Source organism: Barbatula barbatula (assembly GCF_947034865.1).
Source record: "Barbatula barbatula genome assembly, chromosome: 10".
In the NCBI taxonomy this organism is placed as follows: Eukaryota; Metazoa; Chordata; class Actinopteri; order Cypriniformes; family Nemacheilidae; genus Barbatula; species Barbatula barbatula.
The window spans coordinates 21,650,311-21,672,715 of record NC_136773.1 but is presented as its reverse complement, the minus strand read 5'-3'; the positions used below and the strand labels follow the sequence as shown (position 1 = coordinate 21,672,715).

The 22,405-nt window shown below is 39.1% G+C and overlaps 1 protein-coding gene across 1 annotated transcript; it reads left to right on the top strand.

Moving 5' to 3' along the window:
- Positions 1 to 17,319: 17,319 nt before the first annotated feature.
- arsa (arylsulfatase A) lies at positions 17,320 to 21,252 on the top strand. Its single transcript, XM_079465715.1, has 8 exons — positions 17,320 to 17,746; positions 18,185 to 18,425; positions 18,525 to 18,743; positions 18,841 to 19,010; positions 19,092 to 19,216; positions 19,455 to 19,582; positions 19,856 to 19,958; positions 20,046 to 21,252. The coding sequence occupies exons 1-8, from the start codon at positions 17,538 to 17,540 to the stop codon at positions 20,342 to 20,344; spliced, it is 1,494 nt and encodes a 497-aa protein (XP_079321841.1). The 5' UTR covers positions 17,320 to 17,537; the 3' UTR covers positions 20,345 to 21,252.
- The last annotated feature ends 1,153 nt before the right edge of the window (positions 21,253 to 22,405 follow it).

Genomic DNA, 22,405 nt, shown 5'->3' with positions numbered 1-22,405 from the left:
CCATAAAGTTCATTTTTGATGACTTGAAATCTGTGCCAAACATACACCGCCCATTACGTTTAAATGTGAAAACTTACCTGTTTATTAATGTCCAAGTGGTGTAGTGCCATAACTTTTAAAAGTAGTCGAATAAAACTTCAAAAGGAGGGTGATATTATTCCCTAGACAGATTTCAGGTCAAAGTGACAACAGAGGCAAGGTCTTTCCAGTATAAATATTGCCACTTAAACCTGTTTAATATTATAATGAAAACACGCACAAACTGTTCCCTGCACCAGCGCACGCACACACAAACACCAAAACACACACTAGTCTAAAATAAATATGCAATGAAGTAAAAAAAGAAAGAAAATGTGATATCCTTATCGATATAGTTGAACATTTATTTGTTTCTGTGCATGAATCCAAATGTGAAGAAACTAACATTACTTATCAATTGTGTGTGAGGGAGAAAGAGATATGGCAGGCTTTTTGCCGGCATGGGGTGAGAACCTACCGCTGTCAGACACATTTGACTTCAAACAGAGCAGAAAAAGATGGAATTAAATATGCATGATGGAAAGGAGAGAGAGACTCGACGGCGTGCCCAAATGTCATGAACTTGAGAAAGGCTGTTCTCAAGACAGTTCACGTGCCGAGCCTTTGACCGAGTCAACGGCCCAGACATCCCGAGAGAACCACACGTGCCAACCTTTTAACCTAATATGATCCCATTAAAAGCCTCTTCAAATCCTGACTGATGTCATTAAGATTGTCAGCATACGTAAACTTACGAAAATCATACGAGCCAGCACTATTCCGAAGCTGGGCTTAAAGGTTTTGATAAACTTGAGTTCTCGAGCGAAAAAAGCTAGACTATCGGACTTCACGGCAACAGTCGAAAGGCTCCACTAGATCGCCTCATAAAGCGCCGTAGTACTTGAAAGAAATACACCTGCTGAAGACCTCCTGCGGTTCTCTCAGAAGTCTCAAAGCTGTTTGTCTCTCTCAGGACAGCATGTTTATCAGCTCAGGACGCATGCTGTGAGTGTCAAGGAGGCACTGTGAGAAGGATAAACTTGTATTAAACACTGTTTACCGTATAGGGAATTAAACACACTCACATTTCAAGTTCCCTTATGGAGTCACACACTAAATCTCAAGAACACACATGCACGTGATGAAATCACTCATCTGAAATAACATGAACGACTTCTCTAGAGAAGCACATCCAACCAGCATCATTACAGAATACACATTACAACACTACCACGTTCATAAAAATACAAGGCAACTCGCTACTATGCTTAGGTATGGAAACCCTTCATGCCAAGATCTGAAGATGGAGTGAATGAGAAATCGGGTGGAATGAGTAGGATGTCGAACAGCAAGGAAAAAGGGGCAAGGGGAACTATACGATTGCCGTTATCGAGTTGGACAGGTAGAAATTGAATCAGCGCCGCGACCGGTGGAGGAGTAATTGATTCTTAGATGAGGCAGCTTTGGGATACAGTGCGTGTATGTGTGAGAGAGAGGGTGACAGACTAAAACGGATTAAAAGTGGTACATTTTTGTAAGATCCAGGAATAATTTGCAGATATGAGCGTATAATCTGTGTATATAATAAGGAAGAGGTGCATAAAGGAATATGCATGGAAGTTATCAGAAAGTGTGTGTGTGTTTACAACACATATTCGGCCCTCTCGCTGGACTTTAGAGAATCGGCAGAGACGTGCACCAGCATTCTTATTGAGCGACGTACAGTCGCTTAAATCTCTGGCTTTAAACACATGAACACAGGATGAGAGTCAGACAGACATTAAGAGGACAGGGCCCTTTGTTCATTTAATAAACAGCCACAATGTTTCCTCTTCGTAATGTTTTTCGTTTTAAGTGGAGTCTAAAACATTGGTTCTATATGGTTTGAAGCAGATTTACTATCGCAAGTTAATGGCAATGTTGAAAAATTTAGAAAAGTCACCTGGTCTCTTTTATTTTTGGTATAATCTTCATTTATATTTCCCACAGCTAGATAAAATGACACGATTTTACCTCATTTATTTAACTCAATTTTTCAGAGCAAACAATCGCAGATATATCTTCCGAAAAAAATCTCTTTGGGATTTTTAAAGATGTTTTATCTCACAATGTGGTCGGATTTGTCAACATATTGACGTTTGTGATCTCACTGATTTTCATTTTTCAGTCTCCCAAAAAAAAGAATTATTCGAGTTGTTTTATCCACATTTATTTGTCAGCTGCTCTTATATTCTGTGACAACGGTCTCATTTGACTCAGGATGTTTCTTCCAAACTTTCTTAGGAGAATTACAACAAAAGCTGAATACTGAACTACAACGTTGAAACTGTCATTTACTCATTTGTAATGAAAATTTAATTGAATTTCGCTAGCGGGGCGTCAGCTATATCGTTGTAAAAAACTTTACGTTTCTTGCACGATTTACTTCATCGCCAGGAGTTACGTCTGTATCTGCTAAGGTCATGCATTTTATGAATCATCAAACACCATGATTTCTGCCAAAAAGTATCTTAACTCTTTTACTGAAGAAACAAAGTCACCTACATCTTTAATGGCCCGAGGGGGAGAAAATTACAAGCAAATTTTTATTTTATCTAACCCTCCTAGACATTTTTAAATGGTAATCGTAAGTTCTCGGTTCAATGTAATAAAGGAGAGACTTCTGGGGTCATAACAGTATCTTTTGCCATTCACCAATTAAAGTGATTTTATTTACAACCAATCAAACAGCGTTTAGCGTTTATCTCTAAAGTACATGGAGGGGACACAATAACTCTTCCACCAAAACAAATTTGTTTCCACAATGTCTGTCCACCGACAACATTAACCTCGGTCTTATTCTTGTGCATATTTCCGTACTTTTTACAATATCACACCATTGCTTGGAGAATAGGGATGGAGGCTGACGTGACAACTCATAAGTAATTCCATGCAGACGTGTAGTTTTACCGCAGGGAACAGAACTGATCACACACAGGTAAAAGCACTATGAAAATGAAGGGAGACATGCAACGGCGTCGCGTGCTTGGTAATTCAATACGTGTTTACATTAATATGGAAATGGAAGAACGTTTTTTTTGTGATCGGATGAGGGGAATGACAAACAGTAAAAATACTAGACGCTGGCGTTCAAGATAATAGATGCTGGCAGAGTTATTTACAGAGAGTGTGACTACGTTTTTAATAATATTCAATTCTATTGGACCTGTTGACCCCATGTTGTCCATCAAAATGTGAGTTCACCCAAGTTAAACTGAAAACTGCACACATCCTGCTTCATATCTTTAGTGGTCTATGGAGAAAAGAAAATGACACAGTTTTAAATTGACATGAGGATGAGTCAATTATGGCAATTTTCATTTCTGAAATGTACAATTCATTTCAGTAATATGTTGAAAAAAACCAGCAGGTGTGATGCGCGATTGAGAGCACTGTATAAACTGCGTGTGAACGTCACAGTGGTTAAACTGTAGAAAATCCAAACTATCACAGTGGCAAACAACACACAACCATAACAGTCATTACACAAATCTACACACCGTGCTGTTTACCCCCAGCAAGAGACAAGCAACGCTTACAGTAACAGTCATTACCGCAACATCTCAGTATCTGGAAGAACTCCAGTTTTGTGCAAGAGTGTGTGTGTGTGTGTGTGAAAGACCCAAAGACTGACCCTGTAAGAGCCAAAATCCACAAGTGCACAAATAATAACCTATTACGCTCTAAATGTACTGTGTGGCTTTACAGCTGAGGTTTAGTGCCTAAAAGATCTCCTGTAGGAAAAGAGAGTTTGCTTTGGGATGTAGCTAATGCTGTTTAACACTTCTTTCTTCTATATGCAAACAGTCTCTCTGTGGGGCAGTTCTGCTTTGACGGAGGAACTGAGCTCATCTCTTTTACATCTGTCTCCACCTGATTCTCAAAGCAAAAACTAGTTGGACATATGACGAAGTATGTCTGTGCTCGATACTCTTCCCCAGCGCAATAACTTTCTTAGACCCTAAAGGTGGATTTTTACTGCTGCGTCGGAGGCAACTCTGCAGTTTTTGTTTTTACTTGTGCGTTGTTGTCCGCGTCGACAGGCAATGGCCACTAGGCGTCAGTGTCTATAGCCGTGTTGCTTGAGTAACCAAGACAAGTGCTGAAGAAGAAGCGGTTCGTTGTGATAGCGGCAAGTACATTTTCACTTTTGCAGCTCGAGTTGTTACATACAGAAGAAGACACGCAATTTATTTAGATATTAATTCGTACAATGAAACACAACGCTCTCACATCGTTTTTGACCTGAAGGCAGGGGGTTCAATCAGACCAATCACAGTATTTGTGGTCCACATCGCATTGACGCGCTGTTACATTATTGGAGAGGTGCACGTCAGGCTATGGCGCAGGGTAGGGAGTAGGGTACACGTCTCTGCCTAGGCTCCACCGTAGGTCTGACGCAGAAGTAAAAATCCACCTTTATTGGACAATTCCCCCAGAAAGCATGCCCTCTTGTCAACCAACAAGAGCAAGAAAGAGCACGCCCACGGGTCAACCAGGGAGAGCGGGAGAAGGAGCATGCACACACGTCAACCAGCGGGAGCACTGCGATCGCAAAGTGCAACTGTGTTTGTTTGTTCACTGCGTTTTGCTGGATTTGGAGATTGTTTGAAACTGATAGATGGAGCGGTCCCGGCGCTAAAAGATGCCAGTCATGAACTTCTCATGGTAAGTGAAACCGAGGCATGTGTGTCCGTATTTTGTTGGCAAACAACGCATGCGTGCATAAGTTACACAACATTAACTTATAGCCAACAATTATGCTGGGACAATGCATTGATTGTTGTATTGTAGTCCCACTACAGCACGAGTTCAGTTCTGAGAAATAATCGTACAGCTGTATCTGTCTTTCATAAACCTATCTAAGATACGAAGCATGCAATACTACTCTATAGGTACTCAAGATTAATATGAGATTGGCAGAAACTCCCTGTTACGCCCCTTTAAAATTAAGAAATCCATAAACAGCAAATGTAAACATCACTAATTGAAATCACACCAACAAAACACGGTACATACCTAACGCTTAAAAAGTGAAAACAGTCCTTTACATATTAGTCTCCAGATACCCTGATGTCTAAATTTTATTTTACAACACAGAAAATTGACTATTGGAACTGAACTCCATTCATAAAGCAAATGAAGCTGTCTGTACAGGCAGATGGTATGTTCATTTGGATGATATCTGATGTTATACATGAGGTAACATCTGGAGTTTGGTCATGGTTTTAGTTTAGTAACCTTTCTAGTTTTTCCCTCGGGAAAAAGTTGAGAGTCAAAGGGGTCAAACAACACCCTCTCTTTCTCACATTGATGGTCAATCTGTTCCTTTATAAAAATCTATATCAAATCACATTTCTTCATTTCCTTTAATCGTTTGGTTACCTTCATGTCATTCCAAACCTGTATGACTTTCTTTCGCAGAACACTAAAGAAGCTATTTTGAAGGATTTTGGTAACCAAACAAAGTTATCTCCCACTGACTTCCGTTGCGCAGACACAAAACCACACAGGCACTTCTCAAAATATCTTGTTTTGTGTTCTACGAAAGAGACATTTACAGGTTTTAAACAGCATGATGGTGAATAGAAGATAACTACATTCCCTTTAATCGTAATCTGTAGTGTGCTGCATTTCAAGAAGCTAAAAAAAATAATTAGCCGTTTCCCAAAAGCCTCACACACACGCACACCTGTACGTAAATGTAATGCTCTCTCTCACTCATATGCATAAATACTAGCATGACTGCACTCCAGGGTCAGATGGAGAAAATGATCTACGTTAAGTGGCAAGTATTGAAGTTAGCTGAAATTGCTCTTGCTACCCAAATGACTCTTTAAACATTTACAAGTATGAGCAGTTGGGCTTACATAAGCTCGCTCCGAGCGCAAGAACCAGCCAATTATACCAAAAAATTACACTGGTGGATGTATGCCACGATACGAGGATGCTTGCTGCTCACTGCACTGTGGGGAAAATAACGTCATTCTCCTAGAACAAATAATATCGAAGACTCAAATCCTAATTACAAAATTCTAGGTTCAATTAAGCAAGAACATGCCTCTACTTATGATATTTGTTTAAGTGACTGTGTTCTTGTTTTGCTTGGTTGGTTTAAGGGAGCAGTCATGCTAAAAATCAGTTAAACTAATAACGTGTAGAAACGTTCCTGTTGTCCTTATGAGGTTAAGCACTACGTGACACCTGTTTGTCAAAAGCTACAGGTTTTGATAGCTGACAGTGATTGAGAACCCATGTAACTTCATCCAATTTATCTGGATCTGATGAAGCAGCTCCATCTAGTGATCTAAAGTTAAGATGGAATTCCAAAACCGGATACTTAAGCTCGTGGCATCCTGCAGTCACCCAAAACAATACAAGCCACCCTGATACAAATAATATAAAATCCTGTCATCACTTACTCACCCTCTTCTCATTTCAAACCTGTATAACTTTCTTCTGCAAAACACAAAAGAAGATATTTTGAAGAACGTTGGTAACCGGACAACGCCTGCACCAATTAACTTGCATTGGTTGGGCCATGCAATAGAAGTCAATGAGTACCGCCATTGTTCGGTTGCCAACATTCTTCAAATATCTTCTTTTGTGTTCTGCAGAAGAATGTCATAAATGTTTAAAATGACAAGAGGGGGAGTAAATGCAGATTTTTTTGGGGAAATGAAACTATCGCTACAAAAAGTGTTTTTTATCATGACTTTTAAATTAAAATATTAACATGGTTTGTTAAATATGATTACATTAAATATGTCAAGATTAAAACTGAATTGAAAAGGTGATATAGTAATACAGAGTGTCCTTCTATTGCTCCTTGTGAGCATTTGAGAGAGAGAGAGAGAGAGAGAGAGAGAGAGAGAGGGTGAGTGTGTGTGTGTGTGTCAGGTCTTATCGCACTTTTCCTTCAAGAAATAAACCCTCTCCCTGGTGTTGTGTTGGCGAGAGAACCATTTCCTGATGCGTTTAGAGAGTAAGATTGACTCCGCTAATGTAAACCCATCCCTTACGATGCCATGAGGGAATCGCCAACAGGAAGTTCATTTTTCAACGCACCACCACACCCCTGCAAAGAGAGAGAGAGAATGTGTGTACGTGTGAATCTCTAAGGCCATATCTAGACAGATTGGTCTATTCCCGCCGACACTCACCCCCAACTGAGAAACATGAGTCAGACACGACCAAACTGTGATAACAACATGGAAAACCCCTTGAAGTCAGACACATGCCACACATAATAATGAGTATGGCTACATGCATACACATGCAAACGCAAACTCGCATTTGTGCTGCATTGCCACTTAGTAGTTTTTTACTTTATGTGGAGAAAATGTGGATAGTGCTTGGGTGTGCAAAACACAGTGCCGAGAGTAAGGCCTGGTATTTCACAACAAGTCTTGATGCCCAATTCCGATTTTGGGACTATATCAGATTTGTTTGGCGACTTGCTTACATTTTCTTTTAAAAGTGACCCGTGTTTATACTTTACCTGCATTTACACTTTATGCGACCCAAGGTAGACGTACTGACCGGAAAAGGAAGTGAAAACGACAGGGACATTTCTTCTTTAGGGTTTTGCGGTACCTGACACCAACTTGTTGCATTACTGCCATCTTCTGTGGCCCAGTTGTTGTCCATCTGAGTTAACGTCAATCGCCACCATTGCTTAATCAATGACCTGTGACCAGTGGTGGACTGGCCGTCTGGAGCACTGGGAGATTTCCCCGGTGGGCCACTGCTCAATGTGGGCCGGCCCACTTTAAGGGTATAAAGAAATTATAATAAAATTTTTGTTTGCTCACTTGTTATAGTTGTGATTTCTGTGTCCTAGCCACAGCGGTATCAGTGCCCGTCAATGTCAAAAGATTGGCCAATCAAACAGGGTTACGAGAATTCTAGCCAATCAAAATACGGAGGCCAAGCAGAACTTAAACCAATCTGAAGACAAGATGTTTAAATCAATTAAATTGAAGAAGACTGGAAGACAGAAGTTCGGTAGGCGGGCCCTAAAAGAAACCAAGTGCGAATTCAGTTTGAGGACTGAGTTAGTGAGATATGGGAAGTCAAACAGAACGAAGCCAACTGTTTAACAATAAAACGAGGGCCAGGGTTAAGAATCGCTGGTTTATACCATTCAAGCCATAAGATAAGACTGTGTAAGTTATATGGTGGACTTAATTAAAATTGAAGAGTTCATTAGATTGCAGAACTATTATCACAGGTAATGAAATGACTATTCTATGTAACGTACAGTTTTGTTAGGCTTATTGAAGCAACTAAGTTATTAAGCCCAAAGTGGGAATGTTTCTCTGCTCTCTTCTCGATTTAAAATTTTAAATGTTCACTTTTGTTTAGACTTGTATGTTGACTTTGGACTTGATTTTTGAAGTAAAACAAGAGTTTTTAGCAAAGTGTAGTCGCACCTTTTTGGCAGCATTTAAGTAAATGATCTTGCCTAGGAATTATTATTATAAGTAGGAAGTCGTCACCCTTAGACTTAAAACAGGGTAAAACTTGAATCTTTGACTCAGGTGTGTTACATGTCATTTACAAACGGTTTGAATACATTATCCTACATTACACTGACATGTTTAGGCAGGCTTTTATGTAATTCTGATGTCTGTTTGTTGCTTAGACTACACTGGCCTTTACTGTTTAATGTGTTATTGTTTTATTGCCTTTGTAATGTGTCTTTAAAAACATTGTTTCTAAATTGTGGTGTTATAGACTAATTTGTGCATCAATAAGCTGGTGTTTTATGTTGACAGCCTGGTGCTGTGGGCTGCTCCTGGTGAAGAAGTCCAGTGCCACTTTTTAGTCTGAGTCCGCCCTTGCGTACGACTGCACGTACCCGATTCACTTTTAACTGACAGTGTAGAAGTGTGTGGCCTTCATGTACTGTAAGTGGTTGCACAAGCAATTCTATACGTGTTTTTTAGCATGTTGCTATGAGGTTGCTAGGGTGTTCTAGGAAGTAACTCAATGGAGTTCAACACAAGTTTCTAAGAGGCCATCCACACAGAGACGCATTTAGCTGTATACGTAAAGATTTTGTATCATTTGGTCATTTCTTTTTTGTGTGTACACAGATATATCTTGAGACAACGTTGTGAAAAGGGAAAAAAAAGATCGGATAGGGAAAGCTCTGGCTACGACTGGATGTGGCCTAAGATGTACAGTTGACAAAGCCCTTTTTTGGCTCTGAGATCTCCAGTCTCCAGGTTTTTCTTTTTGCTCATTCATCATCCGCCAGATAATTGTCATGCACTTATAGAGCAACAGTACATCTCTCCACAACAAGCCATGCAATTCAATATTGAGGTATCATTCATATCTGTAGCATAATACTTTGCACATGAATTATACTACTTAGAATTTAAACAATCACTTAACCCTAAATGTGAGCAATAGTAATAGTCGTGGTTCCCTTAGCAACACCAATTTTTTTTTTTATAATTTGTGCTCAAGGACGAAGAAACGCAGCAACATTTTCCGTAAAAGTACCGATCAGCCACTCAGCAACCAAGTACTTAATATAACTGTCCCGAATACAAAGCCTGAGGGACGACCGGGCTGTTATGACATACACTGACCTTAAAGTCCGTCTGCTTAAGACTTTATTTCCCACGTCTGACCCGCAATGTCACACCAACCCCGAGTGTAACTAATTGCTTAAAGTTTAAGACACAGAAAGATAGGTTTCCCCAAGCGGCACGTATATGCAGTCCTCATATATACACATTTAAAAGGTCAGAGATGTCGTTTTTGTCACACGGCCCTGAAGAATACCATCTAGACTGTTATTTACCCCTATCATACCTGCTGCAGATCCTATTCAGACTCTTCCTTGCTCGTCTCGAGCCACTGTGACATTTTATCGCTGTCATGTCAATGTGTCACTTCATGTCCCGCTCATAGCTATTTTTTTCCTCTCCTAAATCATATGCTGATGTTTTGTCATTTCTGGGTCACCCCCTCAGCGTCCTTCTGACATCAAAGCGAGCATCATTCGGGTGATTTTGTACTGTAGTCATGTCCAACAATAAAACACTGCAATAAGGTGTCACTCTGAAACATGCGATTGAATTAGCATTCGTATAAAACACAGATGTGTGTCGCCGCAGGTCTCTTAAGGCATGTCACGGCGGGTGTAATGTACCTTTAAAACAAGGATGGCTGGAATTTGGATCTGCTGTTGATCTTGTGTACTATAAAAATCAACAGTTGAATTAAAAAGTCAGGAAGGAAAGAAATAAGTATATCGCCTGATCTGACACACCGCACTGTTATTCTACACAGCTCCTTTACGAGTTTACCCTTTGTGTTAACACGTAGGTCACATTTTCTTTAAAACAATTGAGCAATTTTAAAGCAGGACTGTGTATATCTCCCCGTAGCTCTTTTGTGCGTCTGCGCGTGGCTCAGCCACCTCGATTCCAAAGAGCAGCAAACAGCCAGACACAGCCGAGAGGAGACACTCAATACAACCTGAATTATTCAACAGCTTTATCTGCTGTCCCAAACAGACGAGGAGAGAGAGAGAGAAAAAGTGAGAGAGTGTGTGTGGGCTCTCTCTCGTCATCTTTTTCCTCCCTTGCTCTGTTGTTCAATTATTCAAGTGCAGATAGTTGGGCAGAACGCAAGTCTTTTGATAAATGATGACTGGCAATCAATAGACTTAGTAAAAGCGACGCACAAACACACAGAACTGTGACTAACATGTGCTTTATCAATTTGGCCACTGAACGGCGACATATGCCAATGTCTATTCATTAAGCGCGATCATATAAAGATGAACCAAACTATTCTCCACTTCTGTCTTATTAAAGACCTGCAGATAATCACCTCTCCTTCCTTTATAAGAGTCTACTGCAGACGGACACGCATCTTGAATATAAAGTTCTTATTTAAAGCCAAATCCATCCATCTTATTAGGCACCAACTGCCCTTAGTCCTGTTAAATTAACACAATAAAGGTTTAATCTATTATCTGTTTTAGGTAGAGATTACATCAAGGAATTACACCAGAATGTAAACGGGAAGATTGATTTACTCGATTATCTAAATATCTAAACATGCTCGTCTTATTTTTGTTTCACTAGTCGGCTACGGACATTTTTCTCTTGAGAAAAAGACATTTATCATATTTTAAGATTTATCTTCTCTAGACTATCAGAAAATATATCAATTAACCTAAAATCAATATGTTAAAGGTACAATCCGTAGATCTTTTGATAAAGAAAATGTATTATTTTAATGATTTCTAATAAGTTATAATGTCACATCTACAGTATGGTCGGTATCTGCGGCAGCAACATATACAAACATTATAGTTTGTGGCCCGAACTTCGGCAAAGAATGAATAACAAGTACATTCCCTGTAGAGTAGATAATTTTATTACAATTCATATAAACTAAAATATGAATATACATGTGATATAATATAACTTATGTTGTATACTATAGACCAATAAACAAACACCGACTGGAAGTTAACTGAGGCCAGGCGCATGCATCCGATGAAACTGTCTATAAATAGAAAGCAGCGGAAGCAGTTTGCTCTGACATCTGATTCAAAAGAATAAATGTTTTTTTCCGTCAATGGGGGCCAAGAACTGTTTGGTTACAAGCATGTTCCCCAAATATCTTTCTCTGTGTTTATCAGAACAAAGAAATTTAAGCAGACTGTAAATGTTGACAGAATCTACATTTTTGGATGAACTGTCCCTTTAAGGGACTTTAGCTTAGGCCCGATTCACATTTCGCGTCTAAAACCGTGCGGAAACGCAAGCTCTCTTCTCTCTTCATATGATCCACGGTGGGTGCGCGGCACTCCGAAAAGTTCAACTTTTTCCATCTCGATGCGGCACCGCACCGCATGGGTGTCGCCTCCACGTCGCCCCCTATTTGCGCGCGCCTGCCACGCTTCTACGTTTAAAATGAAACGAATATGCGCGCAGAAAAGATGCAAAATGGGAATCGGGCCTTAAACTGCTCTCAGAATGCTGAAAACTACCATTTTCAATACGAAACTTTTCCTATATTATCTGCTCTAACTGATAATGAAAGGTAACATAAGTAATTGAACTCGTTCAGGTAATTATAATGCAACTGTCAAGTTATAAAAAACCTTTAGTTGACTTTCGAGGGCACTCTTTAGACCTACTGGAGCAGTGCCACAGTCCTCCTCAGAACTGCAGTCTGTAATGTGACCTCATCAGTTTGTGACGGTCATTTAAACTGTCAAGACTCACAGGCAGCAGTGATAAATATCAGTGATTCAAAACCACAGCTTTCTGTCTGCCTGCCAGAGTTATTCAGCTGATCAGAGATCCGTTCAGCCCGCCTATATTTATGCCAAACTGCAGCCTTCATATTGAACAGATTTAACTCTTTCCCCAAGTGGCCAGGCAGGGCCAAAGTTTTTGAACATTTTCACTAAAATTGTACGGCTCACAGTACATTTTATGTGATGAATATGTGGACAAACAATATATCAAATGAAAGAACAGAGTCTCTATTTTTAAACAAAAGAAACTGTATTCTTCAATTTTTTTACTTTGTTTATTCCCTCTTATATCTGGGTAGGTTTAAAAAAACTTAGATAATTAGCATTTTCTGTCAAAGTCTCCACCCAGATTAGACTCCGATCACATATTTCCATAAATGTGTAACAGCCCCATCAAGTACAAATACAGACTGCCGTAATAACTCGTCTTTGGCAGGGAACCGATTTTTTTAAATGGCGAGATACCTTGGCAGAGAATGAGTTAATACTCTAACATTGGTATAGTAATACATCTGAAGAAAATGAGAAGAGAGTGCACAGGTTGTGGTTGGATTGCCAGGGTGTTGCTATGTGGTCACTGAAGTGTTTAAGGGGTTGCTAGGGTTTTCTGAAGGATCGCGTACAGGCCCAAATCAGAAGAGCCCTGTGACATGGGTTTCTGTATTTGCATTATGAAACCGTAAGTCAGGTTAAAACGTAACAGTTTCGAACAAACCCCATCTTTAAGTATAAGCACAACTTAAAAAGACAATCAACGTCTTTAAAAACACCAATAGGATTGTATTAAGGCTGTAATTATTATTTTTTTACTTTCTCACTCCTTTGAAATGTAAGAAATTGATCATATGTTTGCGAGACTCTGATGCAATCATTCTTCAGAGCTCATTGCCTTTTAGGAAATCGTGTCTATAAAAACGAAATTGGGGGTGTCCGCAGAAATGATTTAATGCATTTGAGCAACATTTTTCTCGAAATGAGCCTCCGCTGCAAACATAATAAGGATTGTAATAAACAGTCTTAATTTACGTTACACTACACGGGTCCTTTCAATATAATTTCCTTTGAAAGCTTGTGTCGCAGATTCTCTAATAGTCACATGATAAAAGAAACTGTCTTGAACAGTCGTTCTTTCGTAAAGAATAAAGGATAGAAATCACAAAACTGATACAAAACTGAAGGTTAAAGCATTAAAGTAGAGAATTTACTTATTTGTCAATAAGAATTTCACCCTCATGCAACATGTCCAAGAAATGTGCAGGTTTGTTAGAGCAGGACATAATGTATTGTATGAAGTAGTAAATAGCATTTGGTTTACCTCAAAGTGCAGAATTATGACGTCACAAAATGTATTAATCTGTATTGGTGGAAGTAAGTCACAGCGATTAATCGCATCCCGAATAAGCGTTTGTGTTTATATAATACGTTTCTATGTGGTGTGCATATATTTATACACATACATTTATGCATATGTAGGAAATATTTACTAATAATTTAAATTTAATATACACTGTACTTTGTTTAGTTTTTTCTTAAAAAGTGCATGAATGTGTATGTTTTTATAAATACAAAATTAATATGCACAGTACACAGACATGTATTATGTAAACACAAACCTTGGATGTGATTAACCGTGATATATTCTTTTGATAGTTTAGTCGTACAGGTAAAGCTGTGTAATATTCATCATAGAATGGGCGGTCTTTGGAGGATCAGAGGCTGGACAGGTGGATTTCTTTAAGTTTAAATTGACAGTTTTTGGCTAGACTAAAATGCAAAGTGCGCAGACTTTTTTCTCCGCTGGACTTTAATGAGCATCTGACTGCAGGATATTCTCAAAAGCGCTGGCCGTTTCCATCATGCAAATACAATGCGAATAGATCCTGAAGCACCAGACGTGGAAATCATTACAGAAAATTACCATCTTCTGATCTTTGATCTTCGCTAAATCTTTACTTCCTGCACTGCCGAAAGAAGTTCTTTGCGCCTTCATTTTCTTATTACTTCTGACAAATGTGTAATGTCAGATTGCGCTATACTCACAATTAGTTCAACAAACTCTCCAACACAAGATCTGAGATCAAACGGCGAGTCAAGTGGACGAAGTATGGCTACATAATACAGCAAGCCGATAGATAGCATTCTAGCCCTCAGGTCCCCAAGCTGACACCACGCTACGGCCAAGATTTAACACGGCACGAATGAACGTACTGTGCCAAATGCATCAGTGGTGACAAGGGCATGATGTGAGGGCCTGCTTTTCCTCATTTTCCGCCAGCAGGAATGCAGCCAGACGCAGTTTAAGTCATCTAACATGGCCGCCGGTCACCAGGGCAAAAATAATAGTCTTTTTGGGACATGATAAATAAACAACAAACAAAAAAACAGCATAGGAAGGAAGTAAACAGGCAGAGAGAGCGAGAGAGATTCACCAAAGGGCACGTTTTAGTTATGCCCACTGTTTCATCTTCTATTCTTCGCTCACCATTTAATTTTCTCTTTACCTCCATTCATTGTTCTTTCACCACACACGTGGGTCAGGGATGAATGCAGGTCACCTCTGGAGGGGCATCTGAAAGTAAATGGCAAATCAAACCAATCTATCAGTGTGCAGATACCCAGAACATCACTACAAAACTGACCTCACGCCTGATTTATAAAGAAAATACATATATAGGAGCTCCCACTTCATGCACGCAACACACATAAAGCCATTTTCTGAATAATATGCAAAAAATGTAGGCTAATAGTTATCTGATCTAATATCTATAATATTCTGACTGCAAACTGTAAGTGTGGATATATTTTCAATAGCATGTACTGTGCCAGCACTGAACTTTTTAAATGTATTAAAAACAGAATGAGGGTTGGTGCATAATAAATCCAACTGCGCATTAAATACATAGAACAAAGTGTGGGATCTACCAAATTGTAATTATGCGTAGAATTGTGTGTAAATATATAAGCAAACCGGAGGTTTCCTGTGTCCTTTAGATGAAAACACTCAATTGGTAAATTCATAGTTCAAGCTAGACATGTGTATGATTGGTGTGAGAAGCTACAAAATACAGATGGGAAATAATTTGAAATGAAGTTGTAATGTCATGCCTGATCTCACTTTGCTGGATCTTTTGAACGTTTATTAAAAAGCACAATATAAAATACACACTTAATGCATGCAAACATAATTTAAAAAGAACAAAAACGTTCAAACAAACTGAAAAACAAACAAAAGAGGTTTGCTTATAAATCATTATAACAAAAATGACATACATAAAAAAATTATAATCATATTGCTTTTCTATTCTATTGGGATTTATCAACAATGATTAAGAGGCCGTTTACTCCAGACCGTTGTCAACTGAAAATATGTGCTTTGGCTGTCCGTTTACCCGGAAACAGGGTTTTAGGGGACTGAAAACGCAAACGTTTGAACGTTTCCACCTAAACTGCAAGAAGGAACTTTCTGAAAACGACATCGACATGACACGCATGCTTATTACGCACGAGAATAGCCAAAACAATATGGTGGCTTGGGTAACGCAAAGGAAAAACATTTCATCATGTAATACGTGAACCTTGTACGGTTTTGTACTTAGACACATTCAAAATGTCATTCGTAGGACAAATAAAGAGCCGTTTTCACGCACTGTTGATAAATGAGGCCCTACTGTTTAAGGAGTCTCAGCATCCTTTTCTGTGTGTGAACTCTGAGGTGTCATTCACATGCAGAGCGTGTTCGATTTCTGAAAATCTCCTCCAGACAGCAATCTATGTCATTCCCATTCATTTCGTTGACGCATTGTCACGTTGTATATCAAGCAAAGCTCACAGAGGACGACGTAAAGGACATCTGGATACTGCACCGAAGCTCCTAATGGGATATTAATGATTGAACCTATCAATCTGCACAGCTCCGGTGCCCACATGAGCTTCTACCTCTTGTGAAACAGCGACACGCAGTGGTAAAAGGGTGACGGTGCATCTTCGCGCTTATTGCTGGTGACGTCTCTCCAGTTTGCGAAGTATTGTCATGCCAACATTTTAATTCCTATAACAAATATGAAACCACAAATGTGTATTACTTATGCACACTTAAATGTGCATAATACTCCAAACCTCAAAGATGTCGCACAGATAATTAGATTAGATTCAACTTTATTGTCATTACACATGTAAAAGTGTAACGAAATGTAGTTTAGGTCCAACCAGAAGTGCAATTAGCAAGTGCAGGATATACAGTTAGAATAAATACAGAATACAATATTAGGAAAATATTATACAGTGGGTATGGACTATGCAAATATTTTACAGTAGGTATGGACTATGAAATTATATACAGATGGCTATATGCTATGAACATTAATGTACAGGTGGCTATGAACAGATAATAATTTAGACTAAACAATAGTGCAAGTGAATTAAGTGTGCATGAATTATAAATTATGTTTTGAATCTAATAAATCAAATACACATGGCGTTGCTGAAGACATTATATTTTTTTAAACGGTTCAATATGGAAAATTTAACATCTGGGCTCTGAGATCTATGACAGCACAACAGTAAAACATTCACTGATACACAAACACAATCTTACCTTGATACGGTTAAGATTTGCATGGCACTCATTTATATTCCGGATATTTCGTTTCTTAACGTATCCATTTGTTAAAAAGTTCGCCACAGAAATGTTTTCATTACTCACCCACGAACTCGTCCCAAATCCTTACGATGCTCATTTTCCTTTGTGCACATAGATGCTTCTACGTTAAAAACAAAATTTAAGTTTATATTTGCATTATTACATTTTTGCGTTCAATTACAATATTGTGTCCCAAAGAAGCACGAAAGAAAAACAACTGAAGTACCACAAACAACAGAAATCTAAACGACTCGTGCGAACATCCATTCAAACAGGTTGACGGTAGTCTTTGAATAAAAAACTACAAATCCCACCAAAGAGCACCACGTGACCGCGATCAGGTGACCCACGCGGAACAAACGTGAAAGACTAGTTTGTTATTAAAGACAGGTCAATAAAGATGCGGTGATTAAAACTGATGCTCACAATACGGGTTTATTCATGAACCGAGCAACCGATCTGTCATTCTATTTGAAGTGATCGGAAAACGATTTAATTTGATATTTAAGGGTTCGGGTGCAGCAGATCGCCGGATCAAAGATGATAGCGGTTTTTGTATTGATCGCGGTAGCGTGTGTTCGTGCATCTCCGCCGAATTTCGTGCTTATCTTCGCTGATGATTTGGGCTACGGCGATCTGGGATGTTTCGGGCACCCGAGCTCTCTGACCCCGAATCTGGACCGACTCGCGGCGAACGGGCTACGCTTTACCGACTTCTACGTCACGAGTCCCGTGTGCAGTCCCTCCAGGTACAAACAGACTCACCTGTTCAATGACAGACAATCTGTTCTACTTTAATAATGCGATTTAATAGACAACGTGTTCATTATATTAAAAACGTTAAGATTGATTTAAATCAAGTGTATCTTTAAATATTTAATCGTTTGATAATTTGGTTAATTTATGCACTGGTTTTGATCTGATTTCCGTGCTTCGATAAAAATGTCCTTTGATTTATTGTATTCTTATTTAATCTCTGGTTTACATGATCCATAATTCATAATTCAGTTTATGGCACAGAAGATGGCGCCAGAATACATGTTGAGAATGACAGGGAATGGCCACGTGTAGCATAATATGCAGGATGTATACTGTGTAGTATGCACTAAATACCTAAATAACATTAAAAGTATTGCAGTACAGTATTTTGTGCTATTCAAACATGCCCATTATTTTATTCTGTCCAGGGCCGCACTGCTAACGGGTCGGTATCAGACTCGCTCTGGGATCTTTCCGGGTGTGCTGTATCCGAGTTCCAAAGGGGGTCTGCCTCTTAATGAGACCACCATCGCAGAGGTGCTGAAGACGAAGGATTATTCAACAGCCATGGTGGGAAAATGGCATCTGGGTGTTGGGCCGAACGGCACTTATCTGCCCACCCGACAGGGCTTTGACAATTATCTTGGTATCCCTTACTCTCACGACCAAGTAATTGTTTTCTTCTTGTATATTTTCATTTATCTTTGCTGCATACCGCCGACACAGTGTTTACAGAGTAGACCGTCACACTTTTTTACTCCATCAAAGGGTCCATGTCAGAATCTCACCTGCTTTCCCCCGGATGTGAAGTGCTTTGGTCGCTGCGATCAGGGTTTGGTAACTGTGCCTCTCATGTTGAGAGAGACGATCAAGCAGCAGCCTGCAGATTTCCTGAAGATTGAGAAGGCCTACGGCGACTTTGCCTCTCAGTTCATTCGTGTTGCCGTCCAAAATGAGCGACCCTTCTTTCTGTACTACCCTTCACATGTGAGTGTTCATGCTGAACTCTCGATTGTATGGCTGAATATTTTGCATACATTTGATTTAATATGACCCATGACAGTCGTTCTCTCCCTCTCTTTAGCATACACACTACCCTCAGTATGCAGGTAAAGAGTATGCAGGTAAGTCCCTTCGAGGGCCGTTCGGCGATGCACTGATGGAGTTTGACGGCACAATTGGGAAGATTCTGCAGACTTTGTTGGAAACAGGCGTGATCAACAATACACTGGTCTTCTTCACTGGTGACAATGGGTACGTGTGAAATGAAAGTCCATTAGTTTGTGACTGTTTCTCACCGTCACGCAACCTACATGGGTGTGTTTGTGCTTCTAGGCCAGAGCTGATGCGGAGGTCTCGTGGTGGAAATTCAGGACTGCTGAAATGTGGCAAAGGCACAACTTACGAAGGAGGAATGAGAGAGCCAGCCATTGCATATTGGCCGGGTTTCATCCAACCAGGTGCTAGGGAAAACACAGTCACAAAAATGAACAACCTTTAAAAACGTATTGCAAGCGTCTTTAGAGCATTTACTCACCGTCATGTAATTCCAAACCTGTACGACTTCCTTTCTTAAGTGACTAAAAATAGGTCACTTTATTCATATGTATGGTTTGAGGTTAATTCTAAATGCCTAAAAATGTGCTAACATATGCTGTACATATTCTCACCATGGATTCATTTTCTCATTGTTTACAGGTGTTACTCATGCACTTTCCAGTTCTTTAGACATTCTGCCCACTTTTGCCAAATTGGCAGGGGCTTCATTACCCGAGGTGCAACTGGACGGGGTGGAAATGACAAATACCCTGTTCAATCTCGGACCGGTAAGAGACTTAAAAGATACAAAATCTTTTTTTTTGACAGACATAAATAATATCGGTCCAGATGCACTTTCTTTTTTAGTTTTTTACCATTTTACATGTGTTAGAACAAAATACAATCAAGAGAGCATTACCAACTGAAATAAAATGTTAAATCAACGTCTTTCAATTTAAACCGTGTGCCTTAAACAGGCCAGTACACATGAGACGTTATTGCATTACGTCTAGGCTATTTCTCAAATTGTCTAGCTATTTCAAAAGTGTTTGGTGTTTCAGAGTAAAAGAGAGACCATGTTTTACTACCCCACTGATCCAAGCGAGAAGTATAGTGTGTTTGCAGTGAGATGGGGAAAATACAAAGCTCATTTCTACACACGAGGTACGCTGCATTCAGACTCTATTTAATCTTCATCTCTTTTCTCCATGTTTCTTTATAACACATCTTTCTTTACCTCCCATAATTCAGGTGCCACTCACAGTGAGACCACTCCAGACCAGGATTGTTCCTTATTCGCCTTCCAAAAGTATCATGACCCCCCTTTGCTCTTTGACCTGGAGGCAGACCCCTCAGAGAACTACAACCTCACCGGTCCGGTCTGGGATTTTGTGAGGAAGCAGATCAAGGTTTTGAAGGAGCAGTTTGAGGCTACTATGGTGTTTGGAGAGAGTGAGATTGGAAAAGGAAAGGACCCTACGCTACAGCCGTGCTGTACACCCGATTGCTCCCCTAAACCCGACTGCTGTAGCTGCGATTCTGAGCTGTGATGGAGTCTAGCATTGGCCGTACATTAATACCACAAGGGAAATTACTGTGGTCTGAACATGAAGAAACATGCTGCTTATTAACCTTCAATCACTGCACAGAATGAAATGTATGACCGTAGACTAGTTTGACAATAATTTTATAGGTGGTCACTCAAAAACTTGCTAAGACTTCTCTGGGTCAACCCAGGAAATCACTCCCAACTTCTAAAGACTAAAGTTTAAAGGGTTTTTATTTCTTTAATTTACGTTGACTTGATGAAAAACAGATTATAGTAATGAGCATCACCTTCGGGAATAGCAGGAATTAAGAAATGTTAATGGTCCCAGAACGAATTTCCTTTATCTAAAAAGGGACGTGTTTTCTTGAAATTCATGTATGAAGGATATTACAAAAAAAGAAGTGACTAATTTAATCGCAGGTGCTGGATGGAACATCATGAACATAAATGTCAGTGTTAAACTATCCTTTCATTTTTAACATATTTATAAAAAATAGACCAGACCAAGGAAACTGACAGAACAAGTATGAATGTATAGTATTCTATAGTTTTTACAATTTTAAAGTGATAAAGTTCTCCCATAACTTAAAATTCTGTCATAATTTTCTCATTTTCTTTATACTTAAAACCTGTATGACTTTCTTACGCAGAAAACAATATATATATATATATTTTTTTTTTAAAGAATGTTGTTAACTTGCCCCCATTCACTTGCATTGGTTTTGTCCATTCAATAGGGTCTAAGTGCTGTTCGGTTACCAACTTTCTTCAAAATATCTTATTTTGTGTTCTGTAGAAGAAAGAAAGTCATAAAGGTTTGAAATGCCAAGAGATTTACATCATTATGTAAATGATGACATAATTTTTTACTTGAACACTGATTTTCAGAAATAAACGTAAACAAACTCATGTTTTTAGTTTCTCTTCCTTAAGGTATCACTAGTTAAAGGGACAATTCACCCAAAAATCGAAATTGTGTCGTCATTTATTCACCCTCGTGTTGTTCAAAACCTGTATAGAGTAGTTATGTTCAAAGTAATAGCAGTCCAACATCACTAACCAGTCACTGTTTTTGGTAGAAATGTAATTTCTATGTGGAAAATATTTTACTAGTAGTTGTAGTAGACTAGAAAACCAACAGTCATGACATGCATGCTGTTAATTTCGTGTAATTGAGTCATTAATTAAAAAGGGCGTGTTCAAAATAATAACAGTGTGGAGTTCAAATAGAGAGGTCAATCATTCTGGCCCTTATTTAAGTAAGAAGGCAGCAAATTTTGTACTGTGCATTTCTCTCTGACTGAATTCAAGCCACAGGACTGTGAAGACAGTGAAGCATGGTGGCGCAAGCATCATGATATAGGGATGTTTCTCATACTATGGTGTTGGCCCTATTTATCGGATTCTCGGGATCGTGGATCAGTTTGAGTACATTAAAATACTTAAAGAGGTCATGTTGCCTTATGCCGAAGAGGAAATGCCCTCGAAAATGGTGTTTTAACAAGACAACGACCCCAAACACACCAGTAAGCGTGCAACACCTTGCTTCCAGACCAACAAGATTAACGTTATGAAGTGGCCAACCCAACTCCAGACCTTAATACAATAGAAACTTGTGGGGTGACATAAAACAAAACTGTTTCTAAGGCAAAACTAAGAAATGCAGAGGAATTGTGGTCTGTAGTGCAATCGTCCTGGACTGGAATGCATGTTCACAGGTGCCAGACATTGGTAGACTCCGTGAAACACAGATGTGAAGCAGTTCTCAGAAACCGTGGCTATACAAATAAATATTAGTTCAGTGATTCACAAGAACACTTAATCTTCAAGCATTTTTCTTTTTAAACAGTAAATGTTTGACTTTGTAAAGAAAAATACAGACACTACTATTCCTTTTTCTTCACTTTCTGTAGAGTAATAACAAATGTCATATTTGAACAAAGTTATTATGAGGATTGTGAGATTTAATCGAACACACTGCTATTATTTTGAACACAACTGTATATACATTTAAATCTTAAAGTCGTCTGTTTAACATTTGGATTTGGTTATAAATGTTCTA

What these genes read in the sequence shown, in the direction of transcription:
- arsa (XM_079465715.1), top strand. Translation starts at nt 17,538, where the DNA reads ATGATAGCGGTTTTTGTATTGATCGCGGTAGCGTGTGTTCGTGCATCT. An exon ending in CCCGTGTGCAGTCCCTCCAG is followed by an intron (nt 17,747 to 18,184) that starts GTACAAACAGAC and finishes TATTCTGTCCAG; the next exon opens with GGCCGCACTGCTAACGGGTC. An exon ending in TTCTGTACTACCCTTCACAT is followed by an intron (nt 18,744 to 18,840) that starts GTGAGTGTTCAT and finishes CCCTCTCTTTAG; the next exon opens with CATACACACTACCCTCAGTA.